This window comes from Colletotrichum phormii (genome assembly GCF_030913505.1).
Source record: "Colletotrichum phormii strain CBS 102054 chromosome Unknown BDP81scaffold_28, whole genome shotgun sequence".
Taxonomy (NCBI): domain Eukaryota; kingdom Fungi; phylum Ascomycota; class Sordariomycetes; order Glomerellales; family Glomerellaceae; genus Colletotrichum; species Colletotrichum phormii.
Window position 1 is genome coordinate 571,718 of NW_026851470.1, and position 17,993 is coordinate 589,710.

The 17,993-nt window shown below is 51.7% G+C and overlaps 6 protein-coding genes across 6 annotated transcripts; 2 read left to right on the forward strand and 4 right to left on the reverse strand.

The window, feature by feature from the left end:
• The first annotated feature begins 1,225 nt into the window (after positions 1–1,225).
• On the forward strand, positions 1,226–1,907 carry BDP81DRAFT_120497 (uncharacterized protein). The gene is made up of 2 exons (XM_060581597.1): positions 1,226–1,344; positions 1,423–1,907. Exon 2 carries the CDS (start codon positions 1,560–1,562, stop codon positions 1,860–1,862), a length of 303 nt encoding a protein of 100 aa, XP_060439672.1. The 5' UTR covers positions 1,226–1,344; positions 1,423–1,559; the 3' UTR covers positions 1,863–1,907.
• Positions 1,908–2,657: 750 nt separating this feature from the next.
• BDP81DRAFT_439303 (NAD-dependent deacetylase sirtuin-7) lies at positions 2,658–4,670 on the reverse strand. Its single transcript, XM_060591392.1, has 4 exons — positions 4,281–4,670; positions 3,956–4,158; positions 3,803–3,875; positions 2,658–3,754 (listed from the first exon to the last, which is right to left on the reverse strand). Exons 1-4 carry the CDS (start codon positions 4,426–4,428, stop codon positions 2,868–2,870), a joined length of 1,311 nt encoding a protein of 436 aa, XP_060439673.1. The 5' UTR covers positions 4,429–4,670; the 3' UTR covers positions 2,658–2,867.
• Positions 4,671–5,840: 1,170 nt separating this feature from the next.
• On the reverse strand, positions 5,841–7,462 carry BDP81DRAFT_331584 (riboflavin transporter MCH5; the record flags this gene model as incomplete). Its single annotated transcript, XM_060585519.1, has 4 exons — positions 5,841–6,745; positions 6,823–6,915; positions 6,975–7,205; positions 7,276–7,462. 4 exons carry the CDS (start codon positions 7,460–7,462, stop codon positions 5,841–5,843), a joined length of 1,416 nt encoding a protein of 471 aa, XP_060439674.1.
• Positions 7,463–8,649: 1,187 nt separating this feature from the next.
• BDP81DRAFT_399356 (uncharacterized protein) lies at positions 8,650–10,629 on the reverse strand (the record flags this gene model as incomplete). The annotated part of the gene is made up of 1 exon (XM_060588568.1): positions 8,650–10,629. One exon carries the CDS (start codon positions 10,627–10,629, stop codon positions 8,650–8,652), a length of 1,980 nt encoding a protein of 659 aa, XP_060439675.1.
• A 2,738-nt stretch (positions 10,630–13,367) lies between these two features.
• Positions 13,368–14,538, forward strand: BDP81DRAFT_120540 (glycosyl hydrolase family 61-domain-containing protein). The gene has a single exon (XM_060581598.1). It carries the CDS (start codon positions 13,424–13,426, stop codon positions 14,453–14,455), a length of 1,032 nt encoding a protein of 343 aa, XP_060439676.1. The 5' UTR covers positions 13,368–13,423; the 3' UTR covers positions 14,456–14,538.
• On the reverse strand, positions 14,538–15,364 carry BDP81DRAFT_120544 (uncharacterized protein). Its single transcript, XM_060581599.1, has 2 exons — positions 15,207–15,364; positions 14,538–15,155 (listed from the first exon to the last, which is right to left on the reverse strand). Exons 1-2 carry the CDS (start codon positions 15,263–15,265, stop codon positions 14,621–14,623), a joined length of 594 nt encoding a protein of 197 aa, XP_060439677.1. The 5' UTR covers positions 15,266–15,364; the 3' UTR covers positions 14,538–14,620.
• Positions 15,365–17,993: the final 2,629 nt, after the last annotated feature.

Genomic DNA, 17,993 nt, shown 5'->3' on the forward strand with positions numbered 1-17,993 from the left:
AGCTGGGCCGCACAACATTCCATTCCATCGCCATTTCCGCGACCAGGTCCAAGAATGTCGATCAGGCCTCACCTAACCCTCGCACGTGCTTCTCATTCATGGAACTCCCATCGAAATCCCGTGGTTGGCTACACATCCCCAGCAGGTAAGTGACAGCCAAGTGGTCAACTTCAGCTGGCAGCTGGGCCATCAAGCCACTCCCTTGCACCCGCAGACAGGCGCAACGTTGCTTCATGCTGGGCCGCCACGAAGCCGCCTGAATGGATTGAGCACAGCCAAGTCTTCCCATGCAAACTTCTGCGAAGTGAGACTCTAGCTCAGTGTACAATTACGGATACATGTCCTTCCAACTGCACGGGCTTGATGCCTTGACTAAGACTTCTTCAGGGACGCGCCCAGCGCTGCTCTCTTCTTCAATTCTTGGCTTCTTTGAACCCCCGGACCCGCCGGCAAACACGAGGTGCAGCTGGGAAACGCTTCCTTCGCATCCATAATGCAGCCTATTCTTCGGGTACCTCGGCTTTCTCTTCTCAACTGTCTAACTTGCTTTTTCTCACACAAATGTTGCTCGAATCAGATCATGGTGCTGGAGTCGTCCCGTGACGTCAAGTCACCCCTGCATCACCGATCACGGTTCACAACGCTAAATCTCCTCGGCCCCGCGGGACTCCCTCCGTGAACGCCAAGTGGGCCAAGACTAAGAGGCCCGAAGCCTTCTAGCTTCCATCAATTGACCACTTACAATAAGACAGGCCAGTAACACAAAACACGCTGTTATTGTTAGCCGCTCCCGAGTGTTTGGCTCTACTTCGCTAGCTGGACGTCGATTCATGCATCTTAATCTGATGATTGGATGTTGTGTAAGTCAACTAAGGCCCTGTTGCTTTTTCTCAGACCATAACAGCAACGAACTCGTATCCACAGCCTTCAGCAATGATCTAGCAGAATCGACTAAAGGTGACTGCTAGTGAGAGGAAGAGGCCTTACAGCTGATGGAGGAAAGCCAGGAATAGATTTGACGCTACATTACCCGATCTCGATTCCTGGCTGCAGACTATTTGCAACTTACACCGAATCTAAAGCATTCAGTATCAAAAGCCTCTCTACTAGCCATACTCTAAGTGACAATCCGGCCACATCCGCAACACCCACCAAACTTTCGCTTGTGAGTTAGCCCAGGGCAAGAACCTCTTCAAACTCGGCCGAGTAGGCCCCGAAAAGTACACCTTCGGAGCCGGTCGACGATTCGACCTCATCTTTGCCAGCGTCCTTCGCGTTTACACAACGACGCCCATGTCGATGGCCGAGGAAACTAGATTCGCGGGTGCACGGGATTGCGCAAAGGTATTCGGGAACACTTCTTGCGCAAGGTGACGAGTGTAAACTGTTCCGAACGATAATGGTGACTCACCCAACGCAAAGCCTCACCCTGATGGATAGCAAACTCGAACCTGGGCCATGTTCAACTTTTTCTCGTCTCCTCGCCTATTCTCTACTACACCACCACTTCTCTCTCACACATCTCAACATGATCCATTCTCCACATCAACACAGCCAACATGCATCCGTCAATCGCTAGGTTTGCTCGAATCGTTCCTGCACGACGAACATTGATCCCCATCTACAGTCATCGAAGAATCCAGGATCCGCACCGATATCCTTACACATCACCTTTTGTGGCCAAAGTCGACCAAGAGGCCTTGGAAGAAGTCATGAAGAACATCGTACAATTGCCAAAAGTCAACGAGGAGTTGCAAAAAGCCAACGGGGAGTCGGAAGCGCTTATGGAGAAGCTTATTATCCAGTTGCAACTCCAATTGCAACGCGCCGAACGTCGATCGTTCTGGGGGCTCTTCTTCTAGATCGAGAACGCTATCAAATATAAGTCATTCTGACTCCAAGCCTGTTATTGCTAAAGTCAGTACTAATGTTCTATCAGCTACTAGAGAGCGTCAATGCCCTAGATGTATACTTACATGTACTTTTATCAGTGGTAATGGTGTATTATGTATTAACCCGACTTTTTCTTCCTTAAATCCGCCTGTAAATGATTTCACAATGAAGCGGAATGGCAGAAAGGCTGGAGACGGATGTGGTGACGCATAGCAGTTGATGGGATACATGAAATAGTCTTATATATGAATACAGGCCTTCTTTCCGGCCCTAGCCCACGTTATGAGACTCATCTTAGCGGTACTCTAGTACATCTCAAATCTCTACAAGCGGAACAAGTCTTGGGTTTTGGCAGATCCCGCGCTCGTTCAAGTACGGCTCATTTATAGCGGCTATGAAGACAATTGAACAATTCTTGGGCCTTGTAACATCTCTCAGGTGTGCGCTTATCTGCACGGCAACTACCGCTGTCGTCAGGGTAGCTGCCTTCTTGAGTGCTTCTGTAAACTTGGCCTCGATAACCGGCGGATGTATCGAGCGGAGTCTTGTGCTTCTTCGCCTCACGAATTGATTTTGGTCGACCATACACACGACCGCAATTACCACGACCCTGAAGTAGCAACCCAGGAGAAAAAGTGATGGATGGCGAGCCTACAAACCGTTGACATGCTTGTGAAGAAATCGAAGTAATTCTATTACTGGGTCATGCATCCTCCAAGGTTCTCAGTTCAAAAAGGTGTAACAACCTTACAATTTACATGAGACCTGGCAAGTGACTCAATAATTCTCGTGAAAACATCACTTTTCAAAAGCTTAAGCAGCAAGAGTTTGACATTCTGTGGGCAGCCTAGACCACAAGGTCCTCAATACAGGAAAAGCTGAGGACTCTTATCGGTCCACCGGGGCCAATGGCGAACGTGTCGATTTGCAAGCACGCAACCCATTCCTGCCTGGCCGTTACTCTCGTACATGCCTTACGGTGATGTGAGGTCGATGATCTCACTGGCGGCAGAAGAAGCAATGATATGGCTAGGCACACCCGCCTCCTCGGCCGAGATCATCAGCGAATCCTCCATGTCCTCATTTGTCTCGGCAGTGCCGCCCCGCCCGGCAAGAGTTCCATCATCTTGTCTGCTGACTGTCCACGCCCCAGTCGAAGGATCATACTCGAGCAGGTATATCCTCTCAAGCTTCTCCTCGCCGTTGTACTCCATCACAATGTCCAAATTGGGCTCGCCATAGTGTCCCATAAACTCCAGCTCCACCTTCACCTCCTCTACAGCAGCCAACTCGCCCCGGAAAGGAATGGTAAACGGCTCGGTCCTCGCGACGCGCCTGTTACCCTGCATCCTAACAGACTGCAAAAAAGTCGCAGGCGTGCCGCCCACATCGACGCCCCTCGCCGTAATCTGATACCTCCCCTCGGCAGTCATCTCAATCTCCATCACCAACCGACGACGAAGCACGAATCTCGGGATAGAGATATCCAGCTTCTCCATAACCCTGACCATCAAATCGTCCGTCGTGGCCCAAACCCGCAGCGACTCGCTCAAGTGATCAAGCGGCGTGCTCTGCAGGTTGCAAATCACGAGGGTCCCGCCAGCGGGATTCGTCTTGGTACGCTTCTTCTTCCCGACGGTGTCGGGGATCGTGCATGCGGGCGGCACAGTCAGGGACGAGCCGAGGGCGAGACAGAGGTCTGCTTTTCTGGCGTTGGAGCGGGCGAGGGCGAGGGGTTCTGCGGGGAGGTACTCGCCAAAGTTGATGATGGTGTCGAGGAGGGTGCCGTTGCAGACTGCGCACTTTCGACCGGTGCGGTGATCGTGGACCGTCTTTTCGTAGGTTGCCACGGCGCGGAAGTCTAGTTCCGGTGTCAGTAACCGATTAGGACAAGGAAAAGGAAGCATACCCCGTAGATACTCTTTACCGCAATCCTTGCAATACTCGCGGTTGCTATTGCCATGAAGCTCCGAACTCTTCTCCTGGAAAAAGAGGATTATTACAGGGTAAACAATCTTCAGACCGGCTCCTCGAGCAGCAATAGCGAGAGACTCGAACGTACTGGTAGAATACCACTCTTGCGATGCAAGCCGTCACAGTTCTGGCTGACAAGATACTTCAAGATGCCACGGTCCTGCAGCTCAACGAGCGCCATGTGCGTCTTCGTAGGAATGGTCTGGAGCGTACTCGTCGTCTTGCCCGTTCTCTGCCTTCCTTGGGCTCTCAGTGTCCAAGCACCTTCAGGCCCGCGGAAGTCGGGGATTCCTGAAAGCAACATTTTTTCAGCTTTGGATCGTATCGAAAATGTAGTACAGGTGCAATGTAGACCGGAACGCCGAGACAGCCCATTTGCAACTCGTTTCTCTGAATAGGGGATTGGAACTCACCTGCAGAGGTGGAGATACCTGCACCGGTGAAGGCGATAAAATGCTTGCTCTTCTTAATTTGCTCTACTAGTCGAGAGGCTTTTGCGTCAAGGATGTCGAGGGCCTCGCGGCGCTCCGCCTCGGCTTCTCTAGGAGCGCTATCTGCCATTGGTAAGATGCGAGTTTCGAGACACTAGAATGCGTTCTTAAATGATGCGACGTTCTTCGAGTTCGCCCGTGGATTGATGGGTAGGCTATTGAGTAAGGAATTGAGACTCCTTTCATAATACAGAATCTCAGTTGAGAATCACCGTATGGTTGAAGCTTGGTGATGTTGGCTACGTGATGTTTGATTGGACATTGAGAATGTTTTCAGCCAAAATTAGGCGGCCGCGACCCTCTTCCAACTTTTGATAAGCCATGCTTATTTGTGAGTTTTGGCCTAGCGCCGACTGAGTGATCATGAACTGGTGTTAGTGGTGGTGCAAGCTTGAAGTACACGACTCAAGCCTGATTAACACATACATCCTTTAAATGCATGACATCCAGTTCAGCTCGGGTTTTGGTCGGAAATGTTCCTACTACAGCCATTTGACACAGACGGAAAATGAGGGCCATTTTTGGCTAAGCGGGCAATTCAAAGGCGACTGTACTCCAATGAAGCACAATTCGGCAAGAAGAGGGGGCCTGAGGTGGTTGGAGGGAATCAAGCACAGTGTTGCAGCAATCAAACGCCCTTTTAAGCGCGGGCACTACTTACTTTTGTTCAGGTAGAGAAGTAGCCAAAAGGAGTTGAGCTATCCGGTGCACATCGACTCTATGGCCTTCGCACAAAAATGAGCTGTAATCGGTCTTGAATGTCATTACCTCGTACTCCAATCTTCTCAAAGCCCACTTCGAAGATTGCAGGCTTGGTGTGCGTTGGCGAAAAGGAACCTCATCTCCGGCTGGTGGAGTCCGGCGTTCCCGCACTTAGGGAGAAGAATAGTCATGAATAACAAGATGCGATTTCAATCACAGCCGAAATGATTGAACTGCTTGACTAGGTAATACATTCATTGCTATGAATAAGCGACAACAGATTGTGAGAAACATGTGCACATCTCTCTTAACACTATTAATAACTCTTACCGGTATCCTAGCAAGTAGGAGACAGTTTGCTACTCGAATTCTGAGCTTCGTTTTTGCCATTCCTGCTAAGACTGCTACTACTGGCGCTACTCTTTTATTACTTTTGTATTGCCACTATTTCTACTACTATTCTACTTGTTTCTTCATTCACTCCATGGTGAATATGCTTCGGAAAGCAGAGTGAGGTCATTATGATAATAATGGTATGTGTACGGGTCATTAGAAGGGTATGGGGACTAAATATGCTCACGATGACATTGGTCACTTCGGACCGAATATCACGCAACGACGATTGATGATGGAATGGTTCTGGCCGACGATGGCGGCCGATGTTACGAACTACATCAAGGGTTGCTGACCTTGCGCAAGTCTGGCAGTGGCACCCAGGGTATCGCTTCTTACGGCTTGACTTTCCAAGTTTCATATCATCCATGAGTTACGATTCCTCCTCTAGAACAACGCCGGTTTCCAACCACCCGCGATGCCCCTAGCACCGCAAAATGCAACAAATGCAACCATGTACGCCGCCCCCGCGAAGATGATCAAGTTTCGATAAGGCTCGCTCCCAGTCTTCAATAAGAAACCCGCCAATGGGATGCCAACCAGCGCACCGAAGCTCGCAATAAAGTACGCCATGCCCGTCGACTTGCCATAGTCCTCAATCTTGCAGACGCGAGAGATGCACACGGGCGACAAGCTGATGGCAGCTCCAGACCAGAAGCCGAACAGCGTGGTGAAGGACATGATCTTGGCATCTACGTCGCCGGCGGCGAGCCACAGCCCCAGAATCAGGACACCGCAGCAGAGGGAGGTGACGCACATGGTGTTGAAGGCGCCAACACGGTCGGCAATGTATCCAGGCAGCATCCGCCCGGGTATCGCGCCGGCGTTGAGCAGGACGTTCAGGAGGAACGATTTCTGCAAGCCCAGTCCCTTTTCAATCGCGTAGGACGAGATATACGAGTACGGGATGAAGACAGCAAACTCCACAAAGAAGATAGCCACTACTGCGACCCCGAACTTGAGGTCACGCAGGAGGCGAAAGTCAATGAGAACCTTGGCCTTGCGTTTGGGCGGGAGCCGTTTCCGGAGAAAGATGTTTGTGATGATCAGGCTGCCCGTTGATATGAAGGCAATGATGCGCATGGCCCAGGGGAAGCCGATGCGGGGCGCGAGGTACTGGATGATGAGGGAGAAGCCGATGCCGCCGAGGCCGCCGGCCGTGCAGGCTACGCCTGTTGCGAAGGCGCGGCGCTCGCAGAACCAGTGGCCTATTGCTGATAGGGCTGGGTTGAAGAGGAAGGCGGCGCTGATGCCGCCGCAGACGCCGAAGGAGAGGAGCATTTGGTAGAATTCTAGCACAATAGTTGTGGATCAGTACTGCGGGCGAAGGCTTCCCTGGTGTGAGGCTGGGTTGCGGGTGATTACTAACCTGTCGATAGACTGAGGAAGATCATGGAAGCAACAATACCAATAGAGCCTGGTATGAGGAGCACCCTGATATCGAATGCGTCAAATACTGGTCCTGTGGTTGACTCGATCGTCAGTCTCTGCTAGGCCTGAAGCACTCCTGGGATAACCAACCAACTTGTGCTCCGCAGGCCGTAATAAAGAAGGCGTAACACGAAAATATCCATCCTGCTTTGCTTTCGGGAACGCCTTTGAGCTCATTCTGCAGCAGCCAGCCTTGGAGCACGGATATGGTGTTGAGGATGCCCATGGGAGGGATCATGGCGCACCACGCGCCGACCACCACCATCCAGGCTTGGAACCCGCCCTCGGGATAGTCGATTCCATCGTCGTGAAGCTCATCGGCTATTGGAACTCATCAGAACCTACTTTCAAGACATTGCAGGAAGAGTTTCATGGGCTGGTTTAGACTTACTGGTTTCCAACGCTGTCTTTGGGGCCTGAAGTGTGTCTTGGTGACCAGGTTGAGTGGCGGTGGGAAAAGCTTCGATGCTTGCGCGATCATTTGAAGATCGAAAGGCTATCGCAGGGCTGGTGCCAGCTTGTTCCTCTGTGTTTCGCCCTTGATGGTCGTAGCGATGTTTCTCTACGGATTCCTCCATTTTGATGTTCGTATGCCCCTCGTCCAATGGAATGACTTAGCTCTAAGTGCTAGCACGAGGCAACTTCTAGGCGTCAAATGTTCTACCAACAGAAGCACAATCGTGTAGGAGTCAGCTCAGACACGGCCAGGCGGAAGAGATGACCACTACCGTCTGACGTTTGGTGCGTGAAGCGGGCAATGGCCGGTCATTGAGGAATTGGATACCGCCGGACCGGTCCGAGTTGTTGAGGGGCAAGCAGAGCGGAGCGCGCCGATAGCTATTAGCTCGGGAACGCCCCCACCTTCTTACCCGGGCTCGAGGTAATTAGTCGCGAAATGTCACTGGAGCTTGCTGATAAGCCAGTCCCTCATCTTGACAGTGAAGTGATAGATAGTTGAAGAACGACATGGCAAGACTGCAAGCTAGTATACCTGGTGAGTCGAAGTCATCCAGTCCTATGGTATAATGTGCTCTTCCCGAAGAACCGACGATAGGGAGATGTCTCCTCATCCAGCCCATGTTGCATCATCTTGGGATTGGTGGATGCGCCGATATCTAGGCGATTCAGTGAGCCTGCAGTACTTTTCAGCTGTCAGAAACCCCGACTCAGCAAGTAATTAGTCACAGAAGATAAATGCCAGTGGTGATATTAGAGAATGCCAGCGCCTGGATTCAGAGAAAAGTGGATTCGCTATGATTGGCATCGGCTACAAGCAATTGACGTTTACGAGCAAACGCTCGGGAATGCATGCAACCACGATAGCTTCATGGGTACACGCTCAATGCACACGTACACAATGGTCCGACCATAAATGCACAACATCAGTTGTGCTATCGCACTCAAGCTCACATCGTGGCTTCAAGTAACTTCATTCGGTAACATCGCCGAGGTTACGGACCAATTCAAATTTCCATCATTATAGACATCTTATCATTATCATCTTACAGAGCTACATAAGAAACAATGCAAACTCCCAAACCTGGGAAAAATAACAAAACGCTCCTAACAAAACCCAGCGCTGGAGAATCTAGTCTCAGCGAATTGTGTTTGGGGATGGGGGGGGAATATCATGCAAAAGAGTAGAGAAACTCTACTGGTATCAAACTGTGCGCTGCGCGCCTACATCTCCATGGATGCAAAATGAAGCAAGAAACAAAATACGGACACACAATCTCTGTCGTCCAAGTAAAATAGTAGATCAAAATCAGATGGGTTGAGGCTTGTCGACGCAAGTAGGCTCGATGATCTCGCTGGCTGGCGCAATGGCAGTGGGGACGTCTGCCACAGTGGGCTTCTCCTCGGCTGCCTCATCCGCCGCAAGATCCGCATCAATCGCGATGGGCTTCATCTTCTCCGCTGAGACAGAGATTGACGGGATTTCCTCCAGGGTGGGCTTCTCCTCGACCTCAACATCCTCCGGAAGAGGGACATCCGCCGGAGCGGGAGCATCACCCGTGGTGGGCTCCATCTTCTCGGTCTCCGATGACACAGAAATAGTCGGGACCTCGATCAGAGCAGGCTTCGCTTCAATCTCAACTTCCGCCGGGATAGGTGCATCGGCTGTGGTGGGCTCAATCTTCTCCACTGTCGGCGAGGCAGGCGCGACGTCTTCAAGGGCCGGCTTCTCTGTGCCTTCGTCATCCGCAGTCTGGTCGACAGGTGCCGCGATGGGCTCCTTCTTTTCGATTGACACGAAAGTAGACGTGACCTTGTTCAGCGCAGGCTTCTCTTCATTCTCCTCGTCGGCCGTTTTGTTGGTAGCTCCCGTGATAATCTCCATCTTCTCGCGGAACGAGTCATCGTAGTGCGAGAAAACAGAGGACGTGCGGCAGGTATCGAGCGACGATCGGGCGGTGGCCGGGCCGTTGTACGAGGAGAAGGTAGTGTCGGCGACGGACGAGATACGGCTCCTGGTCGAGTTGGACCTGGTGAGCGGGACCTGCTGCTGCATTTGCTGCTGCTGCTTCTGCTGCTCAAACTTGGCCAGCTTGTCCGCCACACTGCCCTGCATGTTCCTGAGGACGGGGAGATCGCCATTGATGGTCGACTTCTTCTTCTTGCCCTCCTCGAGCTCGCGGATCCAGGCGAGGCGGTCAGAGGCGATACGCGACGATGCTCTCTTGGTGCTGCTGCCATCGAGGTCGCGACCGCGCCACGGGGCGGATGCGGATGGTGGGCCGGACGATGTGGGTGTTCCCGATGCTGAGGGGACCGATGTCGGCGCCGGTTGCCAAGACCGTCTCCGGTCTGTATTGACGATTTCTGCGAGGAGGAGCTTGTTCGGCGCTGGAGCGGTCGCAGTTGTCGTTGACGACGAGGGCATTCCTGTGGGATTCGAGTGGCGCTTTTCCGTGTTGTGCTGCAGCCGTTGCTGCCTGGCAACGGCGTCGGCATTTTGGTGGTGGGGCCTAATGACAGGCTCTGCTGGCGTGACGATAGGGGCGGCCCGTGACAGGACGTAGGCCGGCACGAAGGCGGCGCGTCGTGGCGGTTCGCGAAGCGGCAGTTTGTTGGGCTGGTCCGAATTCGATGTTGATGCCGTAGGAAATTGGGTGCGAATTGGTGCTGCAGCTGCACGAGGAGTCTCTGGTGGTGGCCATGGCTTCGAGGGGTGTGATTGAGGTTGGCCGGTTGAGCTGCTGTTGACGATTACCACGCTTGATGCGGTGCTTGGTGCAGCTGCCGCCCTCGACGACATGGAGGGAGCTTGGCCAGGGCGTCGTGCTTCGGCAGGCTTGCTGCTGGCGACTGATGTGAGTAGTGATGGCGAGGATTTGTTGAGTGATCTCATGTCAACCGTGGAGAGCGCAGCTGTCGTCGCCTTCCTGGCAAACATGTCGGCAATGGGCGTGATTGTCGAGGTCCGCGAAGAAGTCTTCTTGACTTGCCTCGCCTGTTCTGCTCCCCTCGCGGGCTGCGACGGCGCAATGCGGAAAGCCTCGAGGGACTGCAGGTCAATCTCGAGACTTGAAGTCCCGAAATCCGACACCTGGACCCGCGGCAAGGCCTTCATGCTCTCGTCAAGGGACGGCCGCTCCTGTCGTGACTCGCCCAAGACAGACAACGTTGTCTTCTTTGCTTTTTCCCGGCCGCGCCGAACGAAGCCCGACAGCTTCTCCCTGACGGAGGGAAGCCGCCGCGGGCCCTTCCACTCGCCGGTGTTCCGTTCATGTTTGCTCGACATCGTGTGTTTCCGGACTTGCTTGACCCCTTCCTTTTGGGAGAACAAGGTAAGGTTGTCGTGTTCAATTCTTTCGAAATCGGAATTCCAACACAGAGCCAAAGGGGGGAGGAAATCCCCCACCGCAGATCACGTGAAGTAAACAAAATTGGCCCGGAGATCGCATTGATGCAGGGACCGCTCATACCACTCTAATTTGTCTCACGGTGACAAACCGCCCCCTGACAGGGGTCTAGCACTGCAACCTCAGGACACGTCGTTAGTTTCAAGGCCTATTTCGGTGCGCTGTCCCGGATCTTCAATCAAAAATGGGATTTGCCAATTAGTCACGATGCTTCTAGAAATGATCTAGAATTGAGTTTAATGGAGTTTTTCTGCCTCTATCCGCACCTTACGTCATGAGTCATCCCGATCGCCGTTCAGGAGAGGTTCAGGAGGGAAATGTGCGGTGTTTTATGACTCCCTCACTCATTCATAAATATCATGACGGACTCACGAATCTCACATAAGATTCTCGGCGCTATTTATGATTCAGGCAGATGAATGCATGCGCATATGGTCAAACACAACTCATGGGTCCCGGCTGGAGGAGACTAGGACAGTTCTTGAGAAGCATCATGAAGTGGAGATACCTTGATCAAGCGTCATATGAACCATCAAGAGAGAAATTGAGACTCGAAATCATATTGTAGCCGCAAGTATGAGATATCTTGACACCGTGGAGCCAGCTTCCATATCACAGTCTCCTCACTAGAGGCGACTTTGGTGACACATGTACTCATACGGCGCTTGTATTAATCGAAGCGGTGTCTTTGGTTCTTCTTTTAGTACCTTCAGACTTAATTCCTTGAATGTTTAATCTCTGTCGTCTCTGAAGATTCCATCAATTAACTAAGATCCAGTTTGCTTAGGACCTTGGCAACCCGGAGCGGGTGCCTACGGATGCTTTGCAAGTAAATTCTACCTGCGTCTGAGAAAGTGCACACATAAATGAGAACATAAGCACTGAAAGCGCACTAACCCGGAAATTCCAGAAAAGACATCTCTCAATCGTTCGATGAAACGATTTCACGAATTGGCACAGACAGAATGTGATGGAGTTGTGTGTTCGTGTACTAAAGGTAGGTATTTCTTCGAAACGGGCTTTCTTATCTCCCAACACGGCCTGGTAGTGACAGCAGCCGCGGAGCTTTACATGTACAAATTCTTGATGAGTGCGACCAAGTTACATTTCGGGGACCTCAAGTGACGTAACTACCTGTCGCTCGATCTATTGAGCTCTCGTGAACCAACCCATCACAAATTTCGAGTTCCAGATTTCATGAACGGATCAAACAGATTAGATTTCAATTTTGGGCCTGTGAGATCCAACTACATGACGTCGGCAATGGCTCATGAGAACAGAGAATTTATTTCTTGCTAAAGCCTAAAGATGCTGCAAACCAATGATAACTCCTCATTTTGGGGGCGAGAACTTGCTCGGGAACTTGGTGCTAGGTCAGGAAGGCGACGGCTGTCAACGAGACTCATTGTCTGAGTAAGAGAGAACGCAATCCTCAAGGTTGATGTAAGATGAGAACTTCAACGCCTTTAGATTATGAAAGGCCAGGCTTTTAGGAGTCTACCTCAGATTTTGTTTTGTATACTCTTCGCATCATCAGCCGCTATTGCTTGATGTTATTTCAGCCCACATTGGGGGTTGCCATAAGTGAAAGGGTTCTGGCTTCGAAATTCCACCGTTATCGCAGGCTATGTTCTAGGCGACTTGGCCCGAAAAATTTGGTACGGGAAGACCGAGTGAGCTTCCGTTCCGGCATTACAGCGCAGAACTTCAATTCCTACAGACTCGTTCAAAATGAACTAGCTGGGAAGCGCTGGTAAGTCATCTGACGGGTCCTGTCCAATAAAAACAGTTGGAGTTCTATGCTGGGCAAAATGCTGTTATAGGAAACTCAAAGCAAGATGAAAAAACACCACAGAGTCCTAACCGAAACCATCTAATACTTAAGACTTAGTAAAGCCTTCACGACATCAATCCTACCTTCCTCTCTGATTCCAACATGCTGTGTAAGGGACGTCGAGGTAAATCACATTTTCTCCCTTGACCAACCAATCATCACATTTTCCCCACTCCGGTGCTCCGATGCAACCCCGACCCTCCTGTGCGCCGTCACATTTTCTCGGTGGCAGCCGACCGAGATTTCCTAATTCTGCAGTTTTCTTTTCCGATGGCGCCTCGTCGCTACCGACGTTCCAGGGCCACACATATCCTCCCTCCGGCACATCGACCATACAAGCGCCTTGTGAGCTCCCAACCAAGTCATGTTGTTGTGGGTATTACTATACCAAGCGTCCAATTCAGGCATTACGGATGAATGCACTCCTTCATGGCACCCCCTCTTGATGTGTTCGTGACAGGTGCCTGCCGCGTTTTGAAGCAAGGGGGAATGTGGGAGACCATAGAGACGCGGAGAAGAATCAAGTTCTCCGGGGTTCTCGTCTAATTCTTGACTCGGGAGTTGTGCCTAGTATGCTACGCCAACGTGTCAGTGTGACTACACGATGGCACGATGTCTGATTCTGGGCCTCACCGTCAACTGGAGACCTTGGCTCGCGTGCCAGTTAATTAATATTGAATGCCGTGATTCCGACGCTGTCGACATGCCATCTGTGACTACCTATGCAGCACTATATATGGCGCACTCCTCGTCTGTTTGAAATGCATTCTGCCTGAACTAGATAGCGCTCATCATCCAGACTCCTGGAAACGCAAGCAATCTACAGAGCCGTCGTAACCATGGGCAATATTCTTCCTTCTTCTATTCTCCTCGCCTTGGCGGCCACTGTCGCGGCTCATGGCCACGTGGATTGGCTCGTTGCTAATGGCGTCGCTTACCGCGGCTGGGACTCTCCTACATTCACGTACTCGCCCCCAACAAGTCCCGTAGTAGGCTGGAAGATCGATGCCCCCGATAACGGTTTCGTCGAGCCTGTCAACTTCGGTACAGGCGATATCATCTGCCACAAGAATGGAAGCCCGGCTGGCGGACACGCCACCGTCGCTGCTGGCACCAACATCCAGCTCGTCTGGAACACATGGCCAGAGTCACACAAGGGTCCGGTGATCGACTACCTTGCCAAGTGTACCGGCGACTGCGAATCAGTCGACAAGACAACCCTCAACTTCTTCAAAATTGACGCTGGTGGTCTGATTGATATGTCCCTCACGAACGGCAAGTGGGCTGACGACGTCCTCATGGCCAACAACTTCACCTGGAACGTCCAGATCCCGTCAACGCTCGCACCTGGAAACTACGTCCTCCGCCATGAGATCATCGCTCTTCACTCTGGCGGTAACGTCAACGGTGCCCAGGCATACCCGCAGTGCTTCAACCTCCAGGTCACGGGGGGAGGTTCCCTGGCCCCCGCCGGCGTAAAGGGCACGGCGCTGTACAAGTCCGACGACCCGGGCATCCTCTTCAACCTCTACACGAGCCCAATTGTCTACCCTGTTCCCGGCCCGACCCTGGTCTCAGGGCTTGCTTCGACCGTTGCTCAGAGTACTGCCCGCATCACCGCCACGTCGAGCGCGACCTTGCCCGGAGGAAGCGGCGGCAGCAGCCCGACTACGTTGAGGACGACTACTACTGCTGCGGCACCTTTTACTACTACTACAGCCGGAACGACGACGACAACAGCCGCGAGTGGTGGTACTGGGACTGTACCCAAGTACGGTCAGTGTGGAGGACAAGGATGGACTGGTGGGACTGTTTGTGCTTCTGGATCGACCTGCACAGTATTGAACCAGCACTACTCCCAATGCACCTAAGTTTGACTGAGCCCAGGAGGACTGGATTGTTGAGTTCAGAATCATGTAATCTTGTACATACAATCATGGTTTCTCAAACATGACATTGCATCTCATGTTGTGTCAGGTGTAAAGTGTCATAGAGCTAAGCAAGTGAAGAAAAATAATTACAGGGACAAGGTGTATCTATCCAGGAGTCCAGATATTAAGACCAGTCTTGATACCGCTTTCGGGAGGTAAGCCAGCGTGTAGTATCCTGGGATCAAGCCTCCTCGCGTTCGTCCAGCTCTTCCAGAACAACGCGTTGCCGGGGACAGCCTTGACTGTGAGGCGCTCGGTGTCTTCGCACTCTACATATTGACACCAGCTTGGATCCTCCATTGTCCAGTTGATGTGAAGATTTGGGAATTGAGTCCCACACCTATTGCACGTCGCTTCGACGATTGCGAAAATTGTTGTCAGTCGATGTGTTGATGTCTCATTGCTACTGTCCTCGAGAGGATCCACATGGGGACGGAAGAGCTGGCCGGCGCCATATCGCGTCAGTTGTAGCGATTCATGGTGATCCCCGTCTGTGTAGCCTTGGATTTCGGAGGCGCGTCTGATGATCCGCTGAACGATAATGTCTTCGTCGGGAATATAAGCGGTACTGCTGGTTCGATCCTCGTCGATTTCTTGTTCGCCGTCAACGCAGACCGTTGATCTCTCAAACAGCGGGTTTCTACGACGGACACGTTAGCGCAAGAGACTTGAAGAAGAGGGAAGATCTTGCCCAAGATGGATGAGGTGGATTGTTTCTGCCCACGAAAGAAACCCAACAACATATATCATCAGCGGATCATAGCTTAGAATTCGAATTGAGTAGGTCTTTTCCACAGGTTGGAGGAACAGTACCCACGGCAGGTACGGCCAAAGAATTAGTGTTGGAACAGCAAAGGCTGATAAGGAGTAATAGGCAGGTACCATGGGCTGGCTGGCACCTGCCCTGGGCGAAGTGGGACAACTGGCTTAGTCATCACGGCCGGATAAAGGTGGAGCAACCACCCAGGCCGTCACTACCTACTTCGACCGACTCCTGCCTACAATGTAAGATAGAACAACAAGAAGAACAAGCAATAGGATCACCAACAGAAGAGTGATAATTGCTACCACTATCTGTCGTATACGACCCCGTGAACCAACAATTAGGAAAGCAGGAATTAGGGCACGCAAGAAAATCACTCTGGTAGAAGAAATCTTGTTGCTCATCTCGAGGCCAACGCGAACTTGGTATCAACCAGGGAGCTGCTACTCGAGTAAATTCCAGCGTATCTGTTGCATTACGGATTGAGAGCCGTTGGATGAAGCAAGGCGAAAACCACCATATTGGGATCTCGTCCGTACATAGTCAATATTCGCAGCCTTGAAATCGAAACCTGACATCAGGCGCAACAGCCAAGGCCAGAGTGACGTCTGAGTCCTGTAGGAGCTTTGGTCTGATATCGATTGGACGAACTTCTTCCCAGTTTGAAGTTGTCGTGGCACGAGCTCCAACAAGTCGTTCATCGACCCTGAACGATCGATGGGCAGATTATGCGGTCGATTAATCTTTAGGGCTGACTTAACGCGTAAAGGATGATTAGACTCGCAAGACAATCGCTTGAAGATGCTGTCTTGGTGTTAGTCGGCTGTTTTTTTCGTTGGCATTATGCCCGTGCCGTCAGGAACACTGGGCATATGAGCAGAAACTTGCCTCGCTAGCATGATCACACCATTTAGTTCGATCTAGAGTTGGCGGAGACGCCTTCTGAAAGTGCTTTGCTGTTACGGCCAGCTAGTCGTAGTGAGGTATGTTTGCAGAAGTTGAGGCTGCGGAACTGGTAACAGTAATCGTAGTCGTGGATAGCTTCAGGGAAGCTATGTCTGTAAGTCGTAAGGTGTCACGAAACAGGAATGGTATCAGCACTTGTCAAGCATCTTGCCACGTGCTTTCTCACGTGGATATCACACTCTCTTAGTATATAGACTGCTCTCATGTGCTCATTCTAGATGGGTTACTTCAAGCCACTTTAACCCACTTCATATGCCCATTGCTGCGTGCCATAACTCGTGACATAAGGTAAGGGAAGGCTGCGGTGATCAATCGTAGTCTTATCAAAGAGGTTCTCAGGAAAGATAGCTGAAAGCGATCATAAGATCTGATACGAAGTTAATTGCTGAAGAGCTATGGAAAGTCTGTCCTAGAGTCCGGCTCGAGTCCATCCTATATACAAGTCCTGGTCCTGAACATATCCCTTGTCAATGATCAGTTCCTCTGATCGGGTGAGCGCTCATTGTTCGGCATGAGCGCTCATTGATGATGATGATGATGATGATGTATTTAACGTCTGGTAACAAAAGGACGTGCCGGGCGCAATGCCGACATGGTCTATACTAATCTAAACTATATTACAGGCTACCGTCTTCACCTAACGTTCCTGTTCAATGACTCGGGCAAATTTCGGAAAAGAAATTGGTCTCCTCTATCCATTCGCATAGAAGAGAGGCTCCCTTAGCAGAACCTAACAAGAAATCAATACTTGCTTTAGCCATACGTTGGCGGAGGTAGCGCGGTGTAGCCTTGCGTCCACGCTTGCAGAAGTAGAAATGGACTGGTGTCTTGGGTTTCCCACAGCTGCAGTTGAGCAACGCATCTTGATGAGCGAATCTCTCGTGGTATGCTGCAAAGTCTCCATGATGGGATCTTGCTGCGTATAGCCTTCCTAGTAAGTGCCGAGGGAGGCGGAGTTCGGGCGGCTTGGGGTGAAGAATTATCTCGAGGTCGGCATATTGCCGAGGGCATTGGGACAGCCATTTTCTGGCAAAGGCTTGGAAGGCAGCTGCTTTAGCTTGCCTTTCTAGGTGCGCTAATGAGGGCTGTGGTTGTGATTTTGGGATTAGTTTGCAGGCTTCCTTGGCTAGAGCATCCGCTTCTTCATTTCCTGGTACTCCCGTGTGCCCAGGGCACCACCAAACATAAACCCTGCCGGGGGTTGTCCAGCTCTCTCTTTGTCTCCGAGTCCAGGAGGAAGAGAGCCTATTGAAGGCCCTAAATCTAGCCTGGCTGCTTCCTGTGCTCTGGGAGTATAGTCTAGCCGCGACTGCGAGGTTGTCGAGGCAGATGTGGACGTTATCTGCCATACGAGCCGTAGGAGCCCGGGTGGCTTCCATCAGGCCGTGATACGCAGCATGTGCCTCCGCGTCATACACCTCAGTTTGGGACCCGAGTGGTTCGGATCCGCGGAAGATCTGCCGTGTAGCTTGGTACCCTACCCAGCCTGCTCCGGCGGAGGTGCTGCTGCCGTCCGACATCTGGGACCCGTCAGTATAGACAACAATATCCCGCTTGGAGAAAGTTGCCACCCTGCCTGCAAAGGAGAGGGCCTGTTCTTCTTTGGTCTTGTTAGGTTCGTAGCCGACCCTGGCGAGGGCTGTCTGCCAGTCCGCTAGTTGCTCCCAAGGGGGAGTTCTAACGGATCGATGTATTCGGTATTTTTGCTTACGAGGCTTGCCATTCGTCGTAGCCGTGAGTCTGGTCCTG

What these genes read in the sequence shown, in the direction of transcription:
- BDP81DRAFT_120497 (XM_060581597.1), top strand. Translation starts at nt 1,560, where the DNA reads ATGCATCCGTCAATCGCTAGGTTTGCTCGAATCGTTCCTGCACGACGA.
- BDP81DRAFT_439303 (XM_060591392.1), bottom strand. Translation starts at nt 4,428, where the DNA reads ATGGCAGATAGCGCTCCTAGAGAAGCCGAGGCGGAGCGCCGCGAGGCC. An exon ending in GCAAGAGTGGTATTCTACCA is followed by an intron (nt 3,876 to 3,955) that starts GTACGTTCGAGT and finishes CTCTTTTTCCAG; the next exon opens with GAGAAGAGTTCGGAGCTTCA. An exon ending in CGGTAAAGAGTATCTACGGG is followed by an intron (nt 3,755 to 3,802) that starts GTATGCTTCCTT and finishes CACCGGAACTAG; the next exon opens with ACTTCCGCGCCGTGGCAACC.
- BDP81DRAFT_120540 (XM_060581598.1), top strand. Translation starts at nt 13,424, where the DNA reads ATGGGCAATATTCTTCCTTCTTCTATTCTCCTCGCCTTGGCGGCCACT.
- BDP81DRAFT_120544 (XM_060581599.1), bottom strand. Translation starts at nt 15,265, where the DNA reads ATGATATATGTTGTTGGGTTTCTTTCGTGGGCAGAAACAATCCACCTC. An exon ending in ATCCACCTCATCCATCTTGG is followed by an intron (nt 15,156 to 15,206) that starts GCAAGATCTTCC and finishes TGTCCGTCGTAG; the next exon opens with AAACCCGCTGTTTGAGAGAT.